This window comes from Lontra canadensis, unplaced genomic scaffold (assembly GCF_010015895.1).
Source record: "Lontra canadensis isolate GAN:19392208 unplaced genomic scaffold, GSC_riverotter_1.0 scaffold49, whole genome shotgun sequence".
In the NCBI taxonomy this organism is placed as follows: Eukaryota; Metazoa; Chordata; class Mammalia; order Carnivora; family Mustelidae; genus Lontra; species Lontra canadensis.
The window spans coordinates 7583881-7607346 of NW_022631043.1; the positions used below are offsets into that span (position 1 = coordinate 7583881).

Below are 23466 nucleotides of genomic sequence, written 5' to 3' on the forward strand. Positions count from 1 at the left end.
ACCTGGAAGGAGAGGTGGGGTTTCTAATAGTGTGAGGTTCCCCCTGGGGAAATCAACATTGTCAATTTTGATGACCTTCTCACCACCATGAGCCACTGAGGTGGATCGTCGAAGAACAGATGGACTGTGGTCCTCAGTTGAAGGAAGGAGTACCTAACTCCAAAGAAGAGGCTTTCTCAAGCCTGCCCAGTTCAGCAAGAATTGTTTGTTAGGATGGCAGATGTGGTTTACTTTCTTATAGGTAGGCCAAGCAGAAGAATAATTAATATTTATCATTTGAAAAATATAATGAACATTTGGAAGGTCCTTCATCTACAACGTTACAGCAAAATCAAAAACATGTAAATTTTTGAACATGTTGGAGTCTTCTAAGTGTCACCATTTTCTTCCTTTTGTCCTTCCTTCCTTCCTGTTCTCAAAATATGGGGAGATGACTGGGATATAAGCCATATTGCTTACACAAAAGGATAAGAACCTGAGCTGGCCTGTTGGTAATAGGATTACAGTGGATAAGAAGTAGGTGGGAAGAATGTGGGGGTTGAGATCTGCAAGGATTGGTGACTGATGAAATGAAGGGGCTAAGAGAACAATTTAGGTTAACACTCAAGTTAGTTATGACTTGACTTTTGGCATCTGACATCAAAACGGTGATGACATTAATAGGATGTAGACATCAAGGAGGCAGGAAAGCTGTCTTGAGGAGTGGAGAGTGAGAGAAAACATGAAGAGTTCATTTTTAGACACATTGAATAGGATGTCTTACAGGAGTTTGGAAATAGGAGTATGACATTCAGTTCAATGATCAGATGTGAGGTTATTGTTCGGGACTCATCAGAAATTGGGAACATGACTATTGTCATCAAGAGAAACATGAGACAGAATACTGGGTCAAGGATGGAAATCTGGGATATGTTACCATTGATGGAGTGGAAAAGTCTGTAAAAGGGACCAAGAGTAATAAGCTGAATTATAAAAGAGAACAAGGAAAGATTAGTATCACTGTTTCTAAGACCACTGAGGCATTTTGAAGAGAATTCATGGTTGGTTAAGAAATGTACTTGACATGGGATGCCTGGGTGGCTCAGATGGTTGGGTGTTTGCCTTTGGCTCAGGTCATGATCTCTAGGTCCCGGAATCAAGCCCCACGTTGGGCTCCTGGCTGAATAGGGAGTTTGCTTCTCCCTTTCCCTCTGCTTCTCCCCCTGCTTATTCTCTCTCTGGTCTCTCTCTCTCTTTCTCTCAGATGAATAAATAAAATCTTAAAAAAAAATGAAGTGCACTTGATATGATGAGCAACAGGTGATTTATGGAATTGTTGAATCACCTATTATACACCTGAAACTAATATAACACTCTATGTTAACTAACTGGAATTAAAACAAGAACTTAAAAATAAAGATAAAAAGAAAAATAAAATAAAGTTTTTAAAAAGTTTTTTAGAAAGAATTCATGGTCGGGGCACCCGAGTGGCTCAGCGGGTTAAGCCTCTGCCTTCGGCTTAGGTCATGATCTCAGGGTCCTGGGATCAAGGCTCGAATCAGGCTCTCTGCTCAGCAGGGAGCCTGCTTCCCCCTCTCCCTCTGCCTGCCTCTCTGCCTGCTTGTGATCTCTCTCTCCCTGTCAAATAAATAAATAAAATCTTTGGGAAAAAAAAAAAAGAATTCATGGTCAATCGTGTCATAAGCACAGACTGTTCTAGTGACATAATGGATTGAGAGGGGCCTGTTAGATTTATCAACATGAAGATCTCCTTTGTCACTTTTTGAGGAGCAAATCTAGTAGAATATTGAGGGTGGAAGCCAAAATCAATGGGTCGAACAATGAATGGGGTTGGAGAAAGAACCAGAGCGTATCAATATAGGCTGGCTTATAACAATAGACATTGCCTACTTCTGATTCTGCCTGCTTCTGCAGATTCACTTCTTTGCCCCCAATTTTTTTTTTCCTGGAATGACCATCTTTTTTCTCCTTTCTCCATATTAGACAAAAGCTTTCTCCATATTTAGCCACTTTATCCTGAAGTCCTGGCTCAGTAACTTGGTCATAACAGGTACTGGGGAATAACTCCTGGATGAATGGATGATTGAACACAGGGATAGATGACTCAAGGGTGAGGCCCTACATCTGGAAGCACTAATGCAGAATGATCTTATTTGGAAGATTCTGGTTTGGGATATGACTGGATAGGAAGAAAACATGGAATTCTGGACAAGGCGGAGTCAGGTGCTAGCATCAAGAAAGGGTAAAGAAGAGAGAACACTAACATTTAATGAAGCTGGTTCCATTGTATAGCCTTTAACTATAAGAACCTTGACCAAGGTGACATGATTGCAGAGCTATGAACCCATCTGAATCAAAATCATACTGGTGAGTTTACTGTATCAGGAACCAAAGTTTGCCCTAAGTTACACAGCCACAAAACAACAAGTAAGTTGATAGTAAGTAAGTAAGATAGAATCAGGAAGCCTGTGGGAGGGCTGGAGCATGTAGATGTTTGAAGAAATGGTGCACAGCAAGATAGGGCTGGGTTTTCAGCTGGAGATGGCTCTCTAGGTATTAATGGACACAAAATCTGCCAGGTGGATCCGACAAGCATGAGCCAGCCACAGGAGGACAGCCTTCTACTGAACCTAGCTCGCAGAGGCTGCTGTGTAAACCAGATCAACTCTTCCTAAATCCACAGCGAGGAACTGCAAACTTTTGCTCATGGGAAAGCAAGCATCCTTCTTCCCCCATAAGCACATTGTCCAGCATAATCCTAAGAGTGCTTATTGGGTCATTTCTCATCCTAGCTAATGTTTGCTGAAGCTCTCTAGGTGACAGGTACTGTGCTAAGTACCTCACCTGAATCATCTTACATTGTCTTTATAGCAACCCCTGAGTTGGGTACCAATGCTGTTTGTAAAACTGCAGAGGCAAAGGCTGAGGCTTGTAACTTATCCAACATCACACAGCAAGGATGTGACCAAGATGGAATTTGAACTCCGATCTGCTTAATACTAAAGTCTGCATTCCTAACTATCAGGTTCCCATGGAATGTGAGGGAAGGGAGTTGATTCAGATTTCTGTGGCATCCAGCCATCTCTACAATGAAGGCAGATGGGGCAGATCTTCTACCGTCTTTGCATCGGTGACTCATCCTTTTTCGGTTACTCCTCTGACGACCAAACTCTAACTCTTTACTGTTGTTGATACCTCCAGTGCAGTTCTTAGTGGTCTTGGAGTCATTCTGTCCCTTCAGTGTGACTTTATAAATATTAATTCTGATGCCTGGGGTTTATGAAATGCTATGCCTTTTGGAGACCCCCTCCTGCCATCACCCTTCATGGAGAGATGTGTCCTACCCACCTGGCAAAATCCTCAGAACAGAGTGCTGGTATCCTCTCTAGAAGGACCTTTGTTCTGATGTCGTGTCTTCTCTAGCAGCACATGGTGACCAAATCCGCATGTTACCCAGCCCAGGGCTTGCAGATACGGGCAGGGAAAGTGATTTCCCCTGGCTGGAGAGACGAAGGGGAAATGCACATAGAAAAGCGAGTCAGGGCTACCCTTTGAGTTGGTATTTCTGAAAACGCATTTCTTGGTAAGCCTTGTAATTAATCATCATACTTAAAATATTGCAACTGTTGTTCCTGCTTTGAGCTGTTGTACACATTTCATTACGAGTGTGATTTTTTTTTTTTGCTTTGTTTTCTTTTCACTTCTTTCAACAGGATGCGAATGGCTGACAAAACTCGACCTGACTGTAAATTTCATTGGAGAGTTGAGCAGCGTTAAAACCCTAAAGCACAATATCCACCTGAAGGAGCTCTTTCTCATGGGTAACCCGTGTGCTGACTTTGACGGCTACAGGCAGTTCGTGGTGGCAAGTCTTCAGCAATTAAAGGTATACTCATATTAATGATGCAGAAATCTCAGAGAAATGAAAACAAGCAACGTGTTATAATGCCTGTTTATTCACAGCATTGTCAGGGAATGTGTGGTTTTAGAGAACGGAATATTCCAGAAAACCAGAACTAATCCTTCCGTTTACTGAAACTTTGAAGTTGTTTTAATGGATTTAATAAACTTTTGGAAAATAAATACATTTCTCCTTTCTCATTCAAAACACAACAGGGCTTAGCTGAACTATTTCTTGATGAATGCAAATCATAGTCATGGAGGGCGTTCATCATTACTAATAGCAAACTGAGAGCTGAGAGTTTTTGAGGTGATGAGCTGTATACCTTTGTATTGCGTTGTCTTAAACTACTACAACTTTTTTGCATTGATTTCCCTTAGCTCATTCTCTGTGCTAGTGGTTCTCAGACTTTGCTACTCTTCGGAATTCTTGGGTGGTGTTTGCTGAGCCACACCCCAGAGTTTCTGATTCATTGGTCTGATGTAACACCCAGGATTTTCCATTTCTAACAAACTTTCCACTGGCACTGATGCTGCTGGTCCAGGGTGGTCCAGGGACCTCATTAGAGAGCCTTTGCTCTATGTGTTAACCTGTTATGCCGTATCTCCCCTCACCTAATGTTTCTGAAGCCTGGGGAAAAACAGGTGGTTTCTAGAGAAATCATGTGCCTGATTATATTCAACTAGTAATGCTAATTTTCATGTAATTCCAAGAGTTTCTGACCTGCATGCAGTCCCATGCTTCTGCAAGAAAATGCAAGAATGCATTGGCTTCGTGATAGGCATTTTCTTTTATTCTCAGAGGACTTTGGTTTTAGACTGCTGTGTTCTGCATAGACGAGGTTGATGGATTTATGGAACACATTTCTTCTAATGTAATTTTTTTTTGATTAAGAGAATGAGTGACTCAGTTTATTGAATCTGGAATATATATTTAGAATAAAATGATATTTTAGCTCAAGCATAACCCAAGCTGATCATCACTATATGCAGACGTACTAAAAACATGAATGATGAGAACAGAATATCATAGAAATGGATCCTGTAGCATACTACTGTGAGCCACTTCCCTGGAAGCGTGCAGGGGCCCCTGTTGCCGCTGTGCATTCAAGCTGGAAGCTGTGACAGCTGTTGGCCAGGTGCCTGAAACCTGCAGCCCATGTGAGTCCTTATATCCAAAATGTACTGCAAATTGTTTTTCCAAATATTAAGACATTATAATTTTGATGTATAATTTCACTGATCCTGATTAATTTTTTAAAATTTGTGTTTTACCCAATCTTTGTATGATTTTCCTTTTGTATTTGTTTCCTACCATTGTGGTACTGAATTGCCATAAATATAGTAGCTTAAAACAACACAAATTTGTGCTCTTACCATTCTGGAGTCAGATGTCTAAAATTAAGGTGTTGGCAGGGCTGTGTTCCTTCTGCTGACCTCAGGGGAGAATTAATTTCCCTGCATTTTGAGCTTCTAAAAGTGTCTACTTTTTTGAGCTCATAGCCCCTACCTTTATCTACAAAGCCAACTGTCTATGTCTTTTAAGCTCTCTCTGACTCTGACCCTGACTCTTTCTTCCTGATCTCCTTCTTTCCCTTCTAAGGACACTTGTGATTACACTGGGCCCATCCAGATAATTATTCTAATATTTCAGCTTGGAAAATCACCATAAAAACTCCGGATATAAATAATGACTGTAACAGTTAACAGTATAGTGTGTGCGATTTTGTTGTTAAGGGTAGAACACGTGCCTGTTTGTATTAGAGCCCAACTTTGTGTAACATACCAGGCCCTTTTTTGTAGAGAGCATTTGCAAAGTGTCATTGTTACACTTGGAGCTGTGGTTTGACTTGAGGATTTGGCGTTGTTCATATAGTGCCAAGTTATAAAATCAATATATTTTGAGAGCTTGTCATTAATAATTGGTTTCAACAGAAGACGTACCTATTATTTTACCAGTAAAGATACTTTGTAACTCTGTTAATTGAACTAAATAAATGATTTTGATCAAAGTTCCTGATGGTTCCCATTAATTACTGTGCTTATCACTATGGTATACTACTTATTGTTTCTAAATTCAAATATTCCAATCAAAGTCAACTTGGGGCTGATTCAAATTGTGACTTTTGAATAATTGTACCATGTTGATTGTTTTTTATTCAAGTGGTTGGATGGTAAGGAAATAGAGCGATCAGAAAGGATTCAGGCATTGCAGAATTTTCCAGTAATTGAACAACAAATCAGAGAGCAAGAGAAAGCTTACTGCCTCAAAAGAGCCAAAGACAAGGAAGAGGCTCAGAGGAACCTGCGGGAAGAGGAGGAAAATGAAGCGAAGGGGAGAAGTTACCCCAGCTTTGAGGGACAGAGGTATGCAGACATCAGTGCTACTTTAAGCGCAGCTGAAGTACGAGAGCTTACTTCTCCTCAACTTTGGTTAAAAGCAGCAAACACTTCTCACTTCCCAAAGTGTTCACGGTATCATATTTCAGATGACTGATTTGAAGAGTAAATTGTGATGTGAATTTTGGAGGAAAGAGTGGAAACGTCTCATTGTTTGGGTCAATTCTCTGAGGTTTTCCTTCCTTATGAAAAAAATGCCTTTCCAAGCTGGCAAATGTAATTTGCATTTAAAATTATCCTTCAGACAAATCTCTATAAGATGTACAGGAAAGATGAATGAACAGGTGTACTTTGATTTATAATAGTAGAGATATTTTAGGAAAGTTAAATGTAAGTCACATTATTATAAGTCAAATAATTTTGATTGCATCATAAAATATTCTGTTTTGTGAACTATATAATGAATACATTTTAATGTGATTAATAAGCCTCTAAATTGGTCTTTTATACAAGCATGAATTTTTCACACTCGTTTATTTTAAATGAATTGCAGCTATAGTCAGTTGATTTGATTCCATATAGTGAAAGCTTTAAATATTTTGAAAACAGAATCTCTTAATCTTAGAAAATTATAAGATATTTGAGGCATACATAAATGTTTTGAAAATTAATAGACACTATAGTTCTTCCCAGATTTAATAAATATCAATAGTTTACATGTTTGCTTTGGATCTTTTTAAAAATAAGAAATAAAATATCCCCGAGAGTCTATACTGTTTTCCTTTCATCTTCAGTGGGTCTGCCATCCTGAAAGTTAAGTGCATATGTGGTATATGTGATCCCATCCATATATATATTTGAAATATATTTACAATGTAATTATGCTTCCTTGAACAAGAGTGGCTGTGTGTATTTTTTTTTTTTTTTAGCGTAAACCAGTATCTTTCTACAACTTTGCTCTTCCTTCAGTGTTACGTGTTTGAAATTTTTGCATAGAAAGACAGGTAGAGCTATTGATTCATTCTAACTGGGGAATAACATTCTGCTGGATAAATAACTCGCAGTTTATCCCCGATGGTGATGTTCAAAATATCTGATAGCTGGTGACTCATTGGCCCTGCCGGATCAGAATGTGCACTGGCTCTCACTGCCTGCATGGCCCTCCTGGTGGAACTCATCAGGAGATCCGCCCTGGCCAGCCATCCCTCATCGGATGGTCATTTAGATTGTTTCCCTGCTTTCATTTCCTTCAGACAATGTTGCACATGTCTCCTCCTGCAGATATGAAAGTTTCTCTAGCGTGTTCAGCAGAGAAGTTTCCACATCCTCAATTAGGAACTTTTTTCTCTACTGTATATTCATTGCCCAATTTTCTTGTTTGTTTTTAATTTTTTTAATTCATTTGACACAGAGAGAGAGAGAGAACAAGCCTGGGGAGCAGCAGGTAGAGGGAGAGGGAGAAGCAGGCTCCCCACTGAGCAAAGATCCTGATTCGAGACTTGATCTCAGGACCCTGGAATCACGACCTGAGCGGAAGGCAGCTGCTTAACTGACTGGGCCACCCAGGCGCCCCTCATTGCCCCATTTTCTAAACAGCATTAATTTATACGCCTATAGCAACAGTATAGGAGAGTTCTTAATCCTTGCCAACACTAGATAATATGATGTTTTAAAACACGGACCAATCATGTTGGTTGTTAAATACCACTTAATATTTTATTTAACTTGCATTCCTAAAATTATTAGAGAGTTTCTGATCTTAGATGTCTGCTTCTGTTTTTATTGGCTATCCATAGTTGTTCTCTTCAGGTCCTCTGCCTATTTTAAGTAAGTTGTAAGGTTTTTTACTTATTGACTTGTAGTTCTTTTATATTCTAGGTGCAAATTCTTTAGCAGTTATGTGTTTTGCAAATATCTTCTTTCAGCCTTCAAATTATCTTTAATTTTTATAAGTGCTTCTGTTTTATAGAACTCAAAAATAGCAATGTAGTTGTTTATTTTTGTATTTTTTGGACTCGTTTGTGGAAATTTTTCATTACTCCAGTGTCTTATCTGTCTATGGGAAATTAACCTTCGACTATAGTGTGGGGTAGGATACCAGTTGTTTCCCATCTGGGTAGCCAGTTGTCTGTGCCATTATAAAGATGCTATTCTTCTGATCTGTAACACCACCCTTACCATGTACCCTCTGCTTGTGTACTCATGGGTCCATTTCTGGGCTCCCTAGACTACATCATGGATGCACCTTCACATGGTTTTAATATCTGTAGATTTATGGTAAATCTTGATATTTGGTAGGCGGTATTCCCATTTTTCAAATTAATCTCAGCTGTTCTTAGCTCTTTAGTTTTCTGTAAGTTTAGAATCTGCTATTCAAATTCCCTAAAAATCCCTAGTGTAATTTTGATTGAAATTGCATTTAATTTATATGTTAATTAGGGGAAAGTTGACATCTTCCTAACTTTGATCCTTCCTTGCTGAACTTTGGAATAGCTTTCTCTGTTTATTTAGACCTTCTTCTGAGTCCTTCAATAAGGTTTTGTAATTTTCTCCATAGAGGTTTTACACCATTTTTATTAGATTTATTTCCAAATATCTTGTAGATGGGATTTTAAAATACTCTTGTAATTGGTTCTTGCTGTTGTATAAAGAGACAAATGATTTCTGTATACTGATACTGTATTAAGCAATCTTGCTGACCTTTTTAAAAAAATGTGGTATTAGTCTGTAGGTGATCCTGTGTTTTCTATATATATATATATCCAGATCTGGGGCATGCCCAGGACCTCATGGATGGGCTGCCTCCAGGTGATAGCAATCAGCTGGCCTGGTTTGATACTGACCTGTAAATCATCCTTTAGGAGTAACAATACAAATGGATTTTGGGAGTGACTCAAGAAGTGAAGAATGCACAAGAATGGATCACAAGATATGAAATTTATCAAACTCTAGCCTTGCTTGTTAAATTTTTTTTTTAAATATCTGTAATGGTACTGACTTTGCTTGCTTTGAAGTAGCTCTTTTTTTTTTTTTTTTGCAGTAACTGTTAGTTTTTTAAGTCTCTCGTAGTGTTAAGTTATAGTGAATACTGCTACAGCAATTTCTAATTTTTAAGAATTGAGTAATGGTGTAGAACACTAATTCATAATCACTCTAATTGTAATCTGAATAAAGTGTAACATTGTGTAGCCTTTTTGTATAAAATAGACAAATAGAAGTGGTCTAATTAGTTTCCTTTTTAATATGCTTAAAATAAGCAGGTGGATCTATTTCATGTTTTTTGATCAAAAACTTTATTTGGGATATGTATGGGTAGGGTAAATCAGTAAGAGGTGTTATTTGGAACCTTGTTTTGGACAGTTTACCAAGAACACACTTTTTTTTTTTCAATAAATGGCAACTTTAAAAAATGTTCCAATCCTTATCCCTCTGCTTTTTTATTTTCTTTATGATGCCTGCTAAGGCCTCCAGTATAGAATGGAATAGCCACAATAAGAGTGAGAATCTATTTCTGACTGTAAAAAGAATCTTTCCAATTTCTCATCATAAGTAAGGTGTTCACTGTGAGGTTTTGGCAGAGTTAAGTAGGTGTCCTCTGATTACAAATTGATGAAGATCTGTTATCACAGATCCTGGATCTTACGAAGTACTTTTTTGGCCTCTTTTGAGATAGCCATGTTTATCTGTTAATGTGTTGGCTCACATTAATAAATTTTCCAATATTAAGCCATCCTTGAATTTCCAGAATAAATTCATTTTTGTCTATGGCATATTTTTAATAGATTTCTGCATTCATTTTGCTGATATTTTACTTACAATATTTAAACCTATCTTCATAAGTGAGTTTATGCTGTAATATTCTTTTTTCATTGTATTTTCCCCAGTGTTTTGCATCAAAGTTATAGGCACATAAAATGTGCTGGGGGTCATTTCTTCTTCTTGGTTTATACAAGTTCACAGATGTTCAAAATGATCTGTTGCTTGCGTTGAGTAGAAGCCTACAGCTGGGGTTCTTGCAGGTGCCTACTTGCTTCCCCACAGGACTGACTGGCTCGTCCTTCAGCCACTGCTCCTCTGACTGCCTATTTGGACAGAAACCCAGAGGTTCTGGAGGAAGGTCATCAAGATAGTGAATCATTGGCCTAGTCAGAGAGGAGTAGGGGGCTACTCCACTTTCGAGACTGTAAGAAGAAACGCCATAAAGATGCCAGGGCTGCAAGAAGGGAGACAAGCATCTCATCCCTTGACTAGTTTCTAGCCTCGAGAGAACTGAAGAGATGAGTTTTGTCCTGGAATAGCCTAGAGCGGAAGGGTCAAGAAAGTGGGCATTAATGGCTTCAGTTTATACTGCAAGCATCTGTCATGACAAGGGTTTGTGGCTATCCCATGGGCCAAGTACATACAGTGGAAGGAACTATACTTGAACTGTCTTTGAATGGCCGCTGTCCAAGAGAGTGGTAGGATTGAGAGTATGGGGTGGATGGTCAGTGGCAGAAGCTGAGGCGTTGTCACCCATGACCAGCTGGATAGGGAAATATGAACTTGGAAGGCTATTATAATGTCTCCAAGAACCAATATATGTGCTTACAAGAGAAAGCCAGTAAGTGGGCATCAGCCCTGCAGAAGGAGCCAGCAGCCAAGCTCTAAGAGCATCTGTCTCAGAAGAGGTGTTTGCCTCCTTCTCCCTATCTGTTGTCCCAGGCCCAAATTTCTGAAGTCAGGGGGACCTGAGGAAGCCAGTGAGGTGGGACACAAGGGGAAGGAGTAGATGAGCAGTGATGGCTTGGAGTAGCCTATGCCCCTTTCCCCATGCATAGCCCAGTCATGAGCTGGGTGAGGGGAGGAGTTTGGAGAGGGCGGGGAAGGGCTTCAGTTAGAATGTAAGTAAAGTTTTATTTAAACTGGAGGCCTTTAATACCTTTAGCTGAGATGGGACTGTGCTTGGGAGGAACTTGAGGCTGTGGGATGTGCTCGGGAGTGGGAAGAGAGTTCTGCGGGCACAGCTTTGAAGGAATTGGCTGAAGAGCACATAGTTTGTTCGTATCCTAAAGAGCTCAGTCTGCTTCATCACCCGGCTGTGTGCGTTTACATGCATTTTGCTTTTGGAGACTTGAGTTCTTTAGCTGATATTTCTGTAGTTCTCCTTAAGTGCAATTATTTTTATGTTTACGATTTTATTTTACATTGCAAAAGATAAAAGCGAACCAATTAGTCACTTTCCAGCAAAAACAAATTCTTTTAACTGAAAATGGAATAAATTATTTCAGTGATGATTACCTAGAATGTTGAAGAATATTATAGGTCCCCTTAATAGATTGGCTTTTCAACACCATAAAGAACTATAGCTCTCTGGCAAAGCATTTGTTTTCGGCAATTTGCATGACTTTGCTTAGTAAACTATCTAGTTACATTTTGTAATATGTAACAAAGTGTAAGCAGAATCTTACTCTGTGTTCTGTTTATACTGTTTAAATTTCACATTCTAGTGTTTTTGGTCCATCTCTTCAAACAGTTATTTTATCTGAAGGTCAACTAAATGAGCCTTTGATGTCATCTCATTTCTCTACCAACAATAAAATGTAACATTTATGAGTACTTAATGTTTGCCATACTTGGTGCTGAAGGCTTCCTGTGGATTTTTTCATGTAATGTCATTTTGAAACAGTGTATGTTGCGGGGCAAGGTGAGGGGAGAGAATCTCTCATTGTTTACTGTTTGGCTGGTGTCATTTTTCTTCTGCTAGAGTAGCACCTCCTGAAAATACTGTCATTGTCTGTGCCTGGCACACAGAAGGTGCTCAATAAGTATTTCTTGAATCCACACTGAATGAATGCCATATGGCCCATTTAATGTCCTATAGAGACATCATTTAACTCTCTGACAATCCACAGAACATGAATAAAAAAGAGAACACAGCACTGTTACCATCTAAAGCTATGACATCAGAAGTGATCCATAAAAGGCCATACCACGGAAGAGCCTATATATCTCACTAGGCAATTTTGGAGATAGAGGATCAATAAAGAACCTGGACATAATCTGATCTAATTTGCCTGTTGGAAAGATTTCTCTGAGAGCAGTGTGGAGGGTGGAACTGAGGAGTGCCAGAATGGAGGTGGGGTCACTGGGAAGGCCCAGTGGTCCCTGAGTTTGTCTGATCATCAGAGCCTCTTGCAAAATATCATAAAACACAGATTCCTGGGCCCAATCCCACATCTATTGAGTAGACTTTCTGGTGGGAGTCTAGATATCTGTACTCTTCATAAGGCTCCCCAGGTGACTCACGTCAGCCAGGCCTGGGAGCCCTTCTGTCTGATCACTGCTGTGTGACACGTGTTAGATGATAAGGGCTTACCCCATTTGGGGCAGTACCTTTGTCTACCTTGGCTTACATAGGCACTCTTTCAGAGATGTTTTGTCATTCAAAGGTAAGAAGATAACTTATGAAAAATGTGCAGTATTGAGCACAAAACTCCGTGATACCCAGTATTGGTCTTACATGCTCTGGATCTATTTGTTCTTTCCTAGCCCATTTTCAGTAGAGAGCAACTGCCATGTCCAGGCGCCAGAAGGACAAGAAGGGGAATGCAACCAAAAAAAGTCCAAGGACAGTGAAGATGACCTGGAATTCTGGAACAAGCCCTCTTTGTTTACTCCTGAATCTCGATTGGAAACACTTAGGCATATGGAAAAACAGCGGAAAGACCAAGAAAAATTAAGGTATTTAATTTTTTCCTATCATTGAGAGAGATGCAACGGATTATATTTTCATGACTGCACATGATTTTACTCCATAACTGCATTCAATCTTTGCTAGCCATCACACATTGACTTTGCTTCCAAGTTCAGCTCCCTGTTGCTTTGTATCTACTAACATTTGTTAATATCAGACTCCCTTCCTTAGGATGTCATGAATGATGGCATTTTAGGTCGTTTTGTTTGGATGTCTTTAATTTTTTAACAACTTTCAGTGAATCAAATACAAGTATGACCCGGGTTAGAGATAATGATTATCACACCACCGAGAAAAAGGGCAGTTTGTGGGGTAAGTTCCTTTGCATCTTATAATTTGCAAAATTAGAAATTTGTTTCACTGGGCATTCTGTTTTCCTAATACAACTCTCTTAGGCACTCCACAGTATGCTTTCACTTCTGAATTGTTTATATATAGCTTGATGATTTGTTAGAAGCTAGAATGCTTAAATTGTTATTCTCAGAGAGGCTTTTTCAAAGCTAAGCTCTATGTCATTCCATGTCATTGCTCAGGCCTAGTATGTAAAATGTGCCACTTATGGAAATACTTCTAATTCCTGTGCCTGGGAATGGGATCATTTAACTCTGATATACCGCTGTCTGCATGGCAGTTATGACAGTGGAGCACAGTGTCTTTCCCTGTGATTATCGACTGAAAGCGAGAACCTAAAAGACTAAAAAAGACTATTAGCAATCACTGCTGCTTTCATGCCATTTTGTTCATTAGCTAGATGATAGGGAGGTATCAAAATGAGAATTGAATTTTAACCAAAATGCTTGTTTATAAAATATGGTAGTCTGTACACAGAGAGGCCACCCCATGCTTTGGGGAGAGCATTGGACTAACAACCGAAAACATGGGCTCATGTGCTGACTCTGCCACTTACTGTCTGTGTGATGCTGGGAATCACCTAACTTCTCATCTGTTTCCTTATCTGCTAGACAGGGATTCTTATCCCTGCCTTAACTCCCCTGCTATGTTGTTAAGACAACCATATGAGCCAATGTGTAAAAGTACTTTGCAGACTTAAGAAAGTTCTGGAATGAAAATTTGACATTTTTTTTTAATAATATGTAGTATCTTTCCAACATATATGCAATGTACATGCATATATACATATCATACTTATATATGTGTGCATAGATAAAATGTATATATATTAAAGTATATTGTGTAATACATTGTATTGAGCCTGAAACTAGGAAACATTTTTTTCTCCCCTAACAGCCTAAAATAAAGTACAGCTAAACTGGATAGAAATCCGAGTCACTCCATACATTATGCAGTAGTGTACTCAGTCCCCCAGGTCCCTGGGAGGTTTGCCTCTCCTGGATGTCCCTTAATTGTCCTGGGTCATGGAGAATAATGCAGTGCATGGACATATTAACTTATTGGACCTGGGGACCCAGTTTAAGATGCAGAAAAATGTGCATAAATTTACATTTTAAAATAAAGTTAACTGATACAAAATCTGTATTAAAAGAGTAGAAATTAAAGGCAAAGAATTGCCTACAGTTCCATTTACTAAACACATTTCTCCATCTGGTCTTCCAGAGCTTGTCCATGTATGCCTTAGGAAGTTTGTATATATCTTCGATAATGTTTAAATAGCTAGAACTTACGGTCTGCACTTTTCTTTCATGCTATCCCATGAATCTTTCCTCTCTGAACCATTTCTTTTCCTCTTGTCTGTACCTCTTTAGGTAATGAGTGTTAACAGGCTGGGATCAATCCCTCTACAATTGTATACATCATCTCTGCAAATGTATGATTTGGGATCTTTAAAAAAAAAAAAAAAATGGAGGGGCACCTGGGTGGCTCAGTCGCTAAGCATCTGCCTTTGGCTCAGGTCATGATCCCAGTGTCCTGTGATCCAGCCCCACATTGGGCTCCCTGCTCCACCGGAAGCCTGCTTTCCCTCTCCTAGTCCCCCCTGTTTGTGTTCCTTCTCTCGCTGTGTCTCTCTCTGTCAAATAAATAAAATTCTTAAAACAAAACAAAACAAAAATGGACTTATATTTTATGAATTTGTGCTCACTAAATACATCATCAACATTTTCCATCAATTTTTTGAGCAGTAGATAAAGAGTGAACACATTTTTTAACAGCTGCAAACTCTTTTATAGCATGAATACCACAGTGGAGCCCATGACTCCTCCACTGATGGGCATTCATCATAGTTCTGGGGTTTTGCCACTGCTAAGACTGTGATAAACATCCTTTTACATAGATTTAATGTATTGGTATTTTTACTTTTATAGAATACAATCTACTTGGCATTTTAGAAATGATCATTTTAACTAAAGCAGAGGATGTATACACAAACGGAGAATTGACAGTTATCTGGGTAAATCATGCATAAAATAGACTAATTTAAATATTCATGGATATTTCACAAAAAGTAGGGATTCCACCACTCCCCCCCTTTTTAATTATTTGCCAGATTGTCTTGGTCACATTTTTGCTTTACAGATATAGATGCAATCATCCAGAAATCTGGTTTGATATCAATTCCCAGAATAACATTAAAAGAATGGGGTTCATAATAGTGAATTGTTGATGTATTCACAGATACCTCATCAATTTTTCTTAAACTGTTTCACAAAAATATTCCTTTTTCATTCTCTTTGTTTATTTTTCTCTCTCCCCATTGCCCCTTGTTCTATCCATCTCCAAACCAAGTGAAAAGAAGAAGAAAGTGAAACCACCCAGGATTTTGATCACTAAAGATGGGAAGGCCTTGAACGTAAATGATCCCAAGTACGTGAGACCAAAGAGATACTGTAAGAAGCAGAACATTTGGTGGTGGTCATTATGATGATTTTCACTTGCAGGTTTGCTGTGTTGAGAATGTATCTTAAATGCTCTTAACAAGCCTGATGAGCCTAATAAGAATGTCACTGTGCGTATATTTGAAAGCAGAACATCTATGATGTTTTCAAGTACATAATGTTATATTTTATTTTCTTGGCACTCCAAACGTGATCTTGACATATGGAAATACTAGTTATTTATGTATCCCCTGAAACTTTGGACCATATCCAGTTTTCTGCCTGAAAATTCCAAGTGAATTATTCTTATGTTTATTGATGTTTAAAGCTCTGCCCTGAACAGGCTGGCTGGGACTATGGTACCTCTCCTGTGTGTGTGTCTGCTTTCCACTCTGGGATATGTCTCCAAAGCACTGCGGGGCTAAGGAAAGAATCTGATAGAGATACTTCAGTGACATTAATTAGAGAAGGAAAATATTCAAACCAGAAATCCTCAGGTCTAATAATATCCACCCTGTCTGGCTGTCTTAAAAGTTAAAACTAGAAAGAAGGCCAATAAATAAATAAACAGATAAATAGATAGATAAATAAATAAATAGCCTTTCGTGGCCAAAATACAGACCAAAAAAACTTTTGGACTAAATCTCGTTGGCTTCATTTCATTGCTCAAAGGCTGTTTGTTTCCCTTTCATTTTCTATGTCAGGCCCAAGAGAAAGGGACTGTCTTGATCATCCCCAGGCATCATTTATTCCGTCTGCCTGGCAATCTTCTGTGACAGGCAGTATTTGTTTTTCATGGGTTACAAACCTGAGCTTGAGAGAGATGGAGTGACTTGCCCAAGCTAATGGATGGTGTGTCTGGCTTGCTCATGCTAAGCCAGTTCTAGTGACTTCCATGATCAAGCTTATATCTGCCGCACAACACATCCCTTCTTTATCCTGCAGAAGTTAATGTAGCATAAGACACGATGTCAGGCATGAGGATACGGCAGTGACTATGACAGGGGTCCACATTCATTGAACTCTGAAATCTAGTTGGAAGGCAGTCTCCCTTCAGCCTATATGGCAGGGCTTGAGGGAGACTCTCAGACTCTCTGGGCCCCTGGTGAGACCACCTCTCCTCACACCACACTCACCACTTTAGCTGCCCCTACTGCGAACTCTATTTAGGGGATCCATGAAGAACTGAATACCTACCACCTGCCCCTACTACCACCTACTTTTCATCCTGCCATGGTCACCCTTCCTCCCCCTCCTGGGTCATCTGTCCCCTCCCAGAAAGTTAGCCCCTTATGGCTCTGTATACCTCTCCGTCCACCTCATTCTCTTCCTCTTCCCTGACCCCTCCTTCCCTGCTACCATGCCCTCTGGAACTCATGCCTCATCAGCAAAGCCTCGATCCTCAACCTTTTCTCTCAGCGTGCCTTTTATCCTCTTTCATGAATGGAAACTAAGGATTCCGCCTCTACAGCTGCCCTCCTTATTCTCCCTTATGACATCTACCACTAGGAGAGTTGTACCTCTCAGCCACTTTCAGACCATTTCTCTTCCCTTCCCCAAATATTCCCAGCCCCCTTGGAGCACAGGCCATCTGGATATACCACCCTTGTCTTTCTGCAGTCGTGGACTACTTCTGCTCAATCCTTATGCTTACCCTCCGCCCCACTCACTGCAGAAGACTGTTGCACGCAGACCAGTGTCTTTGTCTCTGGCTTTCCTCCCATCGTCAGTCGTGTGACTTCACCCTCCATGTAGACTACCCACTCCAGACTTGGCTTTTCTGGCTCTCTACCACCTCACTCCCCGCCATCATTTCCCCTGCAGTCCAGCCGCACAATTCTCTTTTGTTCTCAGATTTGCCATCTTCTGTATCTCTTCCACCTCTGGAATCTTCCCTTGAGTGTCCCACTGGGCACCATCCCCTATGCTCCTGGGGAGCTCTCTGCATTCCAGTAATCACCTGGCCCGTGAAGATCAAGAATCATTTCATCTCCTGGCTTTCTGCCTGCCCACTGCCCCTCTTATTCTCCCCTTCTGTCACTCTGCTGTGGTTTTATGGTTCGTCACAGAGATTCGCTCTTGACATGATCTTCAACTCTCTTGTCCTTCTTTCCTTCCCTCCTCATCTCAACCCCATTTAAATCAAACATGCCTTCCTGAGCTTGCCCTCGTGCGTGCCTGGAGGAAAACTCCCAGCTCACTTGCTGGTCTTACTGGAAATCTACTACCCTGGACCTCAAGTGGACTTCCGGTGGTCATACTGTGTTTTGTTGGTAATTCACTCCTGCAATCTCCCGTAGGCTGCTCTCGCCCCTTTTGTTCCCTTCTTACTTCCATTGTGTGGTCCCAGCTAGGGAACTGATTTCTTACTCCATAGAGAAAAAGAAGCAGCTAGAAGTTTTCTCATCCAATTTATCAGTGTCTCTGGGTGTAGCACATATTCTCTGTTCTCCTGCCGCAGTGGGCGAACTTCCCCTCCTGAGTCACTCTCTCTGCGGCATGCTGATCCCACCCCTCTTCCTGTTAACGACTTGCTTCTGCAAAGACCCCCTTCTCTTCGGTATCATTTCTCTCCCTCCTACTAAATCCACTCATCAGTTTACAGACACTGTGATATCATCCATCCCAAAAAACAAGAAAGCTCCCTTTCTCTAGTTCCCCTGGCAGCTACCATCCTATTTCTCTGTCCCCACTTAGTAGCCAAGCCACTTAGATGCTGGACTCAGTCACCAGCTCCTCACTTCACTCTCCTCGAAACCATGTCTGCATATTTTGTCACCTAAAACTTTTGTAGTCACATCATTTCTGTATGTTCGCATCGCTTCTGTGTTCTGTGTTTATATCTCTGTGTTCAGTGTTCACATTGTCTCCATGTTCCATGTCCACATTGCTTTTCTGTTCAGTCACATTATTTCAAATCTCAGGCTCTATATACTTGACCCAGCAAATTTGACCAAATTGATCATTACCTACCTTCTTTTTTTTTTTTTTAAGATTTATTTATTTTAGGGGCACTTGGGTGGCTCAGTTCATGATCTCAGGGTCCTAGGATCGATCCCACATCAGGCTCCCTGTTCAGCAGGAAGCCTGCTTCTCCCTCTCCCAACCCCACTGCTTGTGTTCCGTCTCTTGCTGTCTCTCTCTTTATCAAAGAAATAAATAAAATCTTTTAAAAAGAGGTTTATTTATTTATTTGAGAGGTGGGAGGGGCAGAGGAAGAGGGGGAGAGAGAATCCTCAAACAGACTCCCCACTGAGCACAGAGCCTGACACAGGGCTCCATCCCAGGACCCTGAGATCATGGCTTGAGCCACTCAGCCACCTCCATCATTACCTTCCTTCTTCTAGCAGTTTCTTCCCTTTGCTTCTGATTCTTAGACCTTCCTACTTGCTCATCTTCACAGGCTTTTCTGGACTCTCTTTGTGATGTACTTAGGCGCTCCCAGGCCAGCTCCTCAGCTGCCTTCTTATTTCACATTGATGCTGTGGGGCTCTCACCAAATTCCTTGGCTTTAAACACTATCTTTACATTATAACCAGACCAGTCTCTTCCCTGAACTCAAGATTTGGACGTTTAATTAGCTATTTGTCCTCACCCTGTGAATGTAAAGTAGGTATTATAACTTTACAGTGACAGAAACAGAAGTCCTAATTCCCATGCCCACTACAACTTTCCCTCATAACATGCTTGTCCCCCAGTGTTCTCCAACTCAGTAGCAAGCATCCCCCATTTAACAAGACCAAAAACCTTGGATCCATCCTTGATTCTTCTCTCTGGCATTTTATCAGTGACTCTATGATCTCTTCCTTCAATATTACCTGAATCCAACAGCTTCTCACTAACTCCATCCCACCATCTGAGAACCTGTCATCTGCCTCTTGCAGTTACAACAGTTTGCCAAGTAGTCTCTGTGGCTCTTCTCCTGGTCTCCTATAATCTCTTTGTTCTGCTGGGTGAAGATGAAGAGAGGGAGGAAAGGGCACACACACCCTCTCTTTACGGAAATTCCTAGAGAGCACCATACAGTGCTATCCTTCGTGGAGCTAAATCCCATGACCATATCCAGCTGCAGGGGAGGCTGGAGAGTGTTGTCTTTATCCTGCATGGCATGTTCCTCATTAAAATCACGGGTCCTATTACTACAGATAAAGGGGAAGTGGACCATGGGGAATGAATAGCAATCTCTGCCATAGAAAAACTCTCTGAAATTACCTTTCCAGTGATATATGAAGGGAGAGTTCAAGTTGGCTGGCTGGACAATTGGGGAATAAGCAATCAAGTCAGAGGGGCCAACACATAAGAAAGCTCCTGAGATGAGATCACAAATGCATGGGTCATTTGAGCAACTGAAGGAGTCCTGCATGGCTGGGTTGTTGAAAGCACCAAGAGGGATGGCCACACACAGACATTCTGCTGACAGCCAAATAGTTCCAAATAATTTAGCTTACATTCTTTAATATTGTTGTATTATGTATTTTATGGAATAATGTGACCAGTGAAGTGCTCAAAATAAATCAACCAAATAATTCTGAATGGTGTGTTGCTACTATGGAAGTTATACCTAGGAAGTTGAAAATTATAAGACTTGTTTTTTTTTTTTTTAACTTTATTTATTTATTTGATAGAGCACAAATAGGTAGAGCAGCAGGCAGAAGGGGAGAGAGAAGGAGAAACAGGCTCCCCGCTGGAGCAAGGAGTTTGATGAGGAGTTTGATCCCAGGACCCTGGGATCGTAACCTGAGCCAAGGGCAGACACTTAACTAGCTGAGCCACCCAGGTACCCCAGACGTAGGACTTTGAAATCCTGCCTCTCCAGGCTCATATGGCCTCTTTCCCAGCTGGGTCAACCTTTCTGAACCTTTGTTTCATCATCTGTATGGCGGTGATAGATCATGGGCAGTGTCTTAGCATTTTCCAGGGCGACGCAAAGGTCAGCGATGAAAGGAGAAAAAGAAAGATTGCAAGGAGAAAGAAGGAAGACAGGACTATTTAAAACAGAAGGGATGGGGTGCCTGGGTGACTCAGTCAGTTAAGCGTCTGACTCTTGATTTCCACTCAGGTCATGATCTCAGGTCCTGAGATTGATCCCTGCACTGGGGGGATCTGGTAAAGATCTGGTAAAGATAAAGAAGATCTGGTAAAGATCTGGTAAAGATAAAGAAGCTGCAGGCTGTACCCCTACCTGTGTAGTAGCTGCAGTACCTGGTGGGACTGGAAGGTGGGGGGCACCACCTGGATTCACCGTGGAGTCTACTTTCCCTCTCCCTCTGCTCCTCCCCCTGCTCATGCTCACTTGCTCATGCTGTCTGTCTGTCTGTCTGTCTCTCTCTCTCTCTCTCTCTCTATCTTTAAAATAAATAAAATCAAAAAGAAAAAAAAAACAAAAACAAATAAAGAAACAAACCAAAGGGATAGAATGCTGGATTCAGGGAGGCAAATACAACATTTACTTTCCCATAAATAATTACAGTGTTTTAGCTTGCTTCTAACAAACCATGAAATAGAAAAGAAAGCTTTAACCACCAGATGTCTCTGTGTCTGCACCAATGCTAATTTTTTTGTTATTTACCTTAGGATTCTCACACATTAACAATGTAAACAAATAATTTGTGAATATATTATAGGCTTCCGTTGAATTTTTTAAATAACGTAGACATTTTATTGTTCACCTACCAAAGTAACTTTGTCATTGGAGATTATTATAGAATTATTACCAGTTTACTTTTGATAATGGAGTGGGTTATCTATACAATATTGCTAAAGACATCATCTTTCTTCCCTTCAAACGGATTGTTCCTTAGACTTGACTTCTCCTTGAAAGATGATGAAAAACGTAACCAGATCATCTTGGACCTTGCTGTCTATAGGTAAGGACATTTTATTATGGATTTGTTTAATGTCATTTCTTTCTGTTTTCGTACTCAGTGCCATCTCTTGAGTTCTGAAGTATTTTGAAATGGAGTTTTGTTTGCCAAATGAAGATGCCCTTCTTTTTTTAAGACCGAGAACATACTGTAATTTTAAAAAGTGTAAAAATGAAAACAAAAGCAGAAGTAAATAAACCCACAATCCCAGGGCTAAGAACTCTGTGATCTCTTCTTCTAAGGCAGAGTTTAAATAATTCTCAGAGCTTTGCTGCTTCCTAGTGCTGATACCGCAGACCCCCTCAGCTCTCAGTACTGCCACTGTACTTTTATGTTCTCTTTCTTTTTTCCAAAACACTTTGATATAATAGTGAGCATCAGGTGGTGCCCCCCACCTTCCAGTCCCACCAGGTACTGCAGCTACTACACAGGTAGGGGTACAGCCTGTAGCTTCTTTATCTCTAGCAGACAACTTTTTCCCCAGCTGTGTCCTACCCTGCCTCATTCCTTAAGGATTTTAGATTTTGGCTCACTGCCCTTCATGCTTCTGACTTCAGTGACCACTTATGGAGTCTTTCTAATTCTCCAGCTCTTTGGGACCCACCAGTGCCTTAGGACTTTGCTCCCACGCATCCTTCTGCCCATGCACCTTCACGCTAGGCGTCCACAAGGCTTGCTGCCTCATTTCCTGAGGGCCTCTGCTCACCATCCATCTGATCAAAGACTGTGCCTATCCCTGCCCCAGCACTTCCTTCCACCTCTCCTGCTTTTTGATTTCTACCTGACCAACAATATATTTACTTGTATTTTTAAAAAATGTGTGGGCAAGGCGGGAACTTTGTTTTGTTTGTTCCTCCCTCCTTGTCTCTCCAGTGCCAACACCAATGCCTCACACCTGGAGTGCTGTGAGCTCAGGAATGAATGAATGGTTGAGTGATGAATGAATGAATGCCTGTCATGGGAGCCAGAGGACATTTACAAGCATGAATGATAATAAAGTCCCTTCTCTTTTGAAGACCTTCTTTGTGTGCTCTATCTTATCCAATCTCCCAGTAAACCCAGTGGACATTTTATGAAGAACAGAGGGATTGTTATCCTGAAATTATCTAGAAGGGAGTGAATTTCCAGAGGGTGAATCTTGTAAGAGTAAATACAGTAATCAGAGGAGACAGAAAGTGTACTCAATAGGCCAAGGGCCAACTCTTTGTTTTTTTTTTTAATTGTAGTAAAATACAGGTCACTTAAAATTCACCAGGTCAGCCATTTCAAGTGGACAAGATTTGGTGGCACATAGTGACTTCACCAGGCTGTGCTGCCCTGCCAACATTGAGCCCCAGGACATTTTCATCACCACAAAAAGGAAACCCACACCCATTTCCCTTCCCCCTGGAAGCCACGAGTCTGCCTTCTGTCTCTGTAGATTTGCCAATTCCCGGTACTTCATATAAGTGGAATCACTTATGCCTCTGTGTCAAGTGTTTGGGGTCTGTCTGTGTTGTAGTATGCCAGAATTTCCTTCCTGTTTGTGGCCGAGTAATGTTCCATTATGTTGCTGGACCACATTTCTGTACATGCATTCACCAGTACATGACATTTGGTTGTTTCCACTCTGGCTCTTGTGAGGAAGGACTAGTTCTTAGTGTGTTCCTTCCTCCTCATGCTGAGACACCCCATTACACCTCCTGTTAAGTCTTCTGCCCCTGGCACTGCCAGCCCACCTGCCTTTAAAAGGCTTGTGACTCTTCTCCAGCTGATCCCTTGTCTTCTGTCCCTGCAGCAACCTAAGCTCCCTCTCTGTTGTGTTTCATTAAACATTCTGTTTCATCCTTCTAAGTCC

General features: G+C 40.7%; 1 protein-coding gene across 2 annotated transcripts in view; it reads left to right on the top strand.

The window, feature by feature from the left end:
* The window catches only part of LRRC6 (leucine rich repeat containing 6), a 72717-nt gene that overhangs the window by 17295 nt on the left and 31956 nt on the right, over window positions 1-23466 (top strand). For both annotated transcript variants that reach the window (XM_032873513.1, XM_032873514.1), the window contains exons 4-8: window positions 3714-3886; window positions 6065-6267; window positions 12769-12960; window positions 15677-15754; window positions 21567-21632. In XM_032873513.1, coding sequence (XP_032729404.1) covers window positions 3714-3886; window positions 6065-6267; window positions 12769-12960; window positions 15677-15754; window positions 21567-21632 — 712 coding nt within the window. The remainder of the gene's footprint in view (window positions 1-3713; window positions 3887-6064; window positions 6268-12768; window positions 12961-15676; window positions 15755-21566; window positions 21633-23466) is intronic.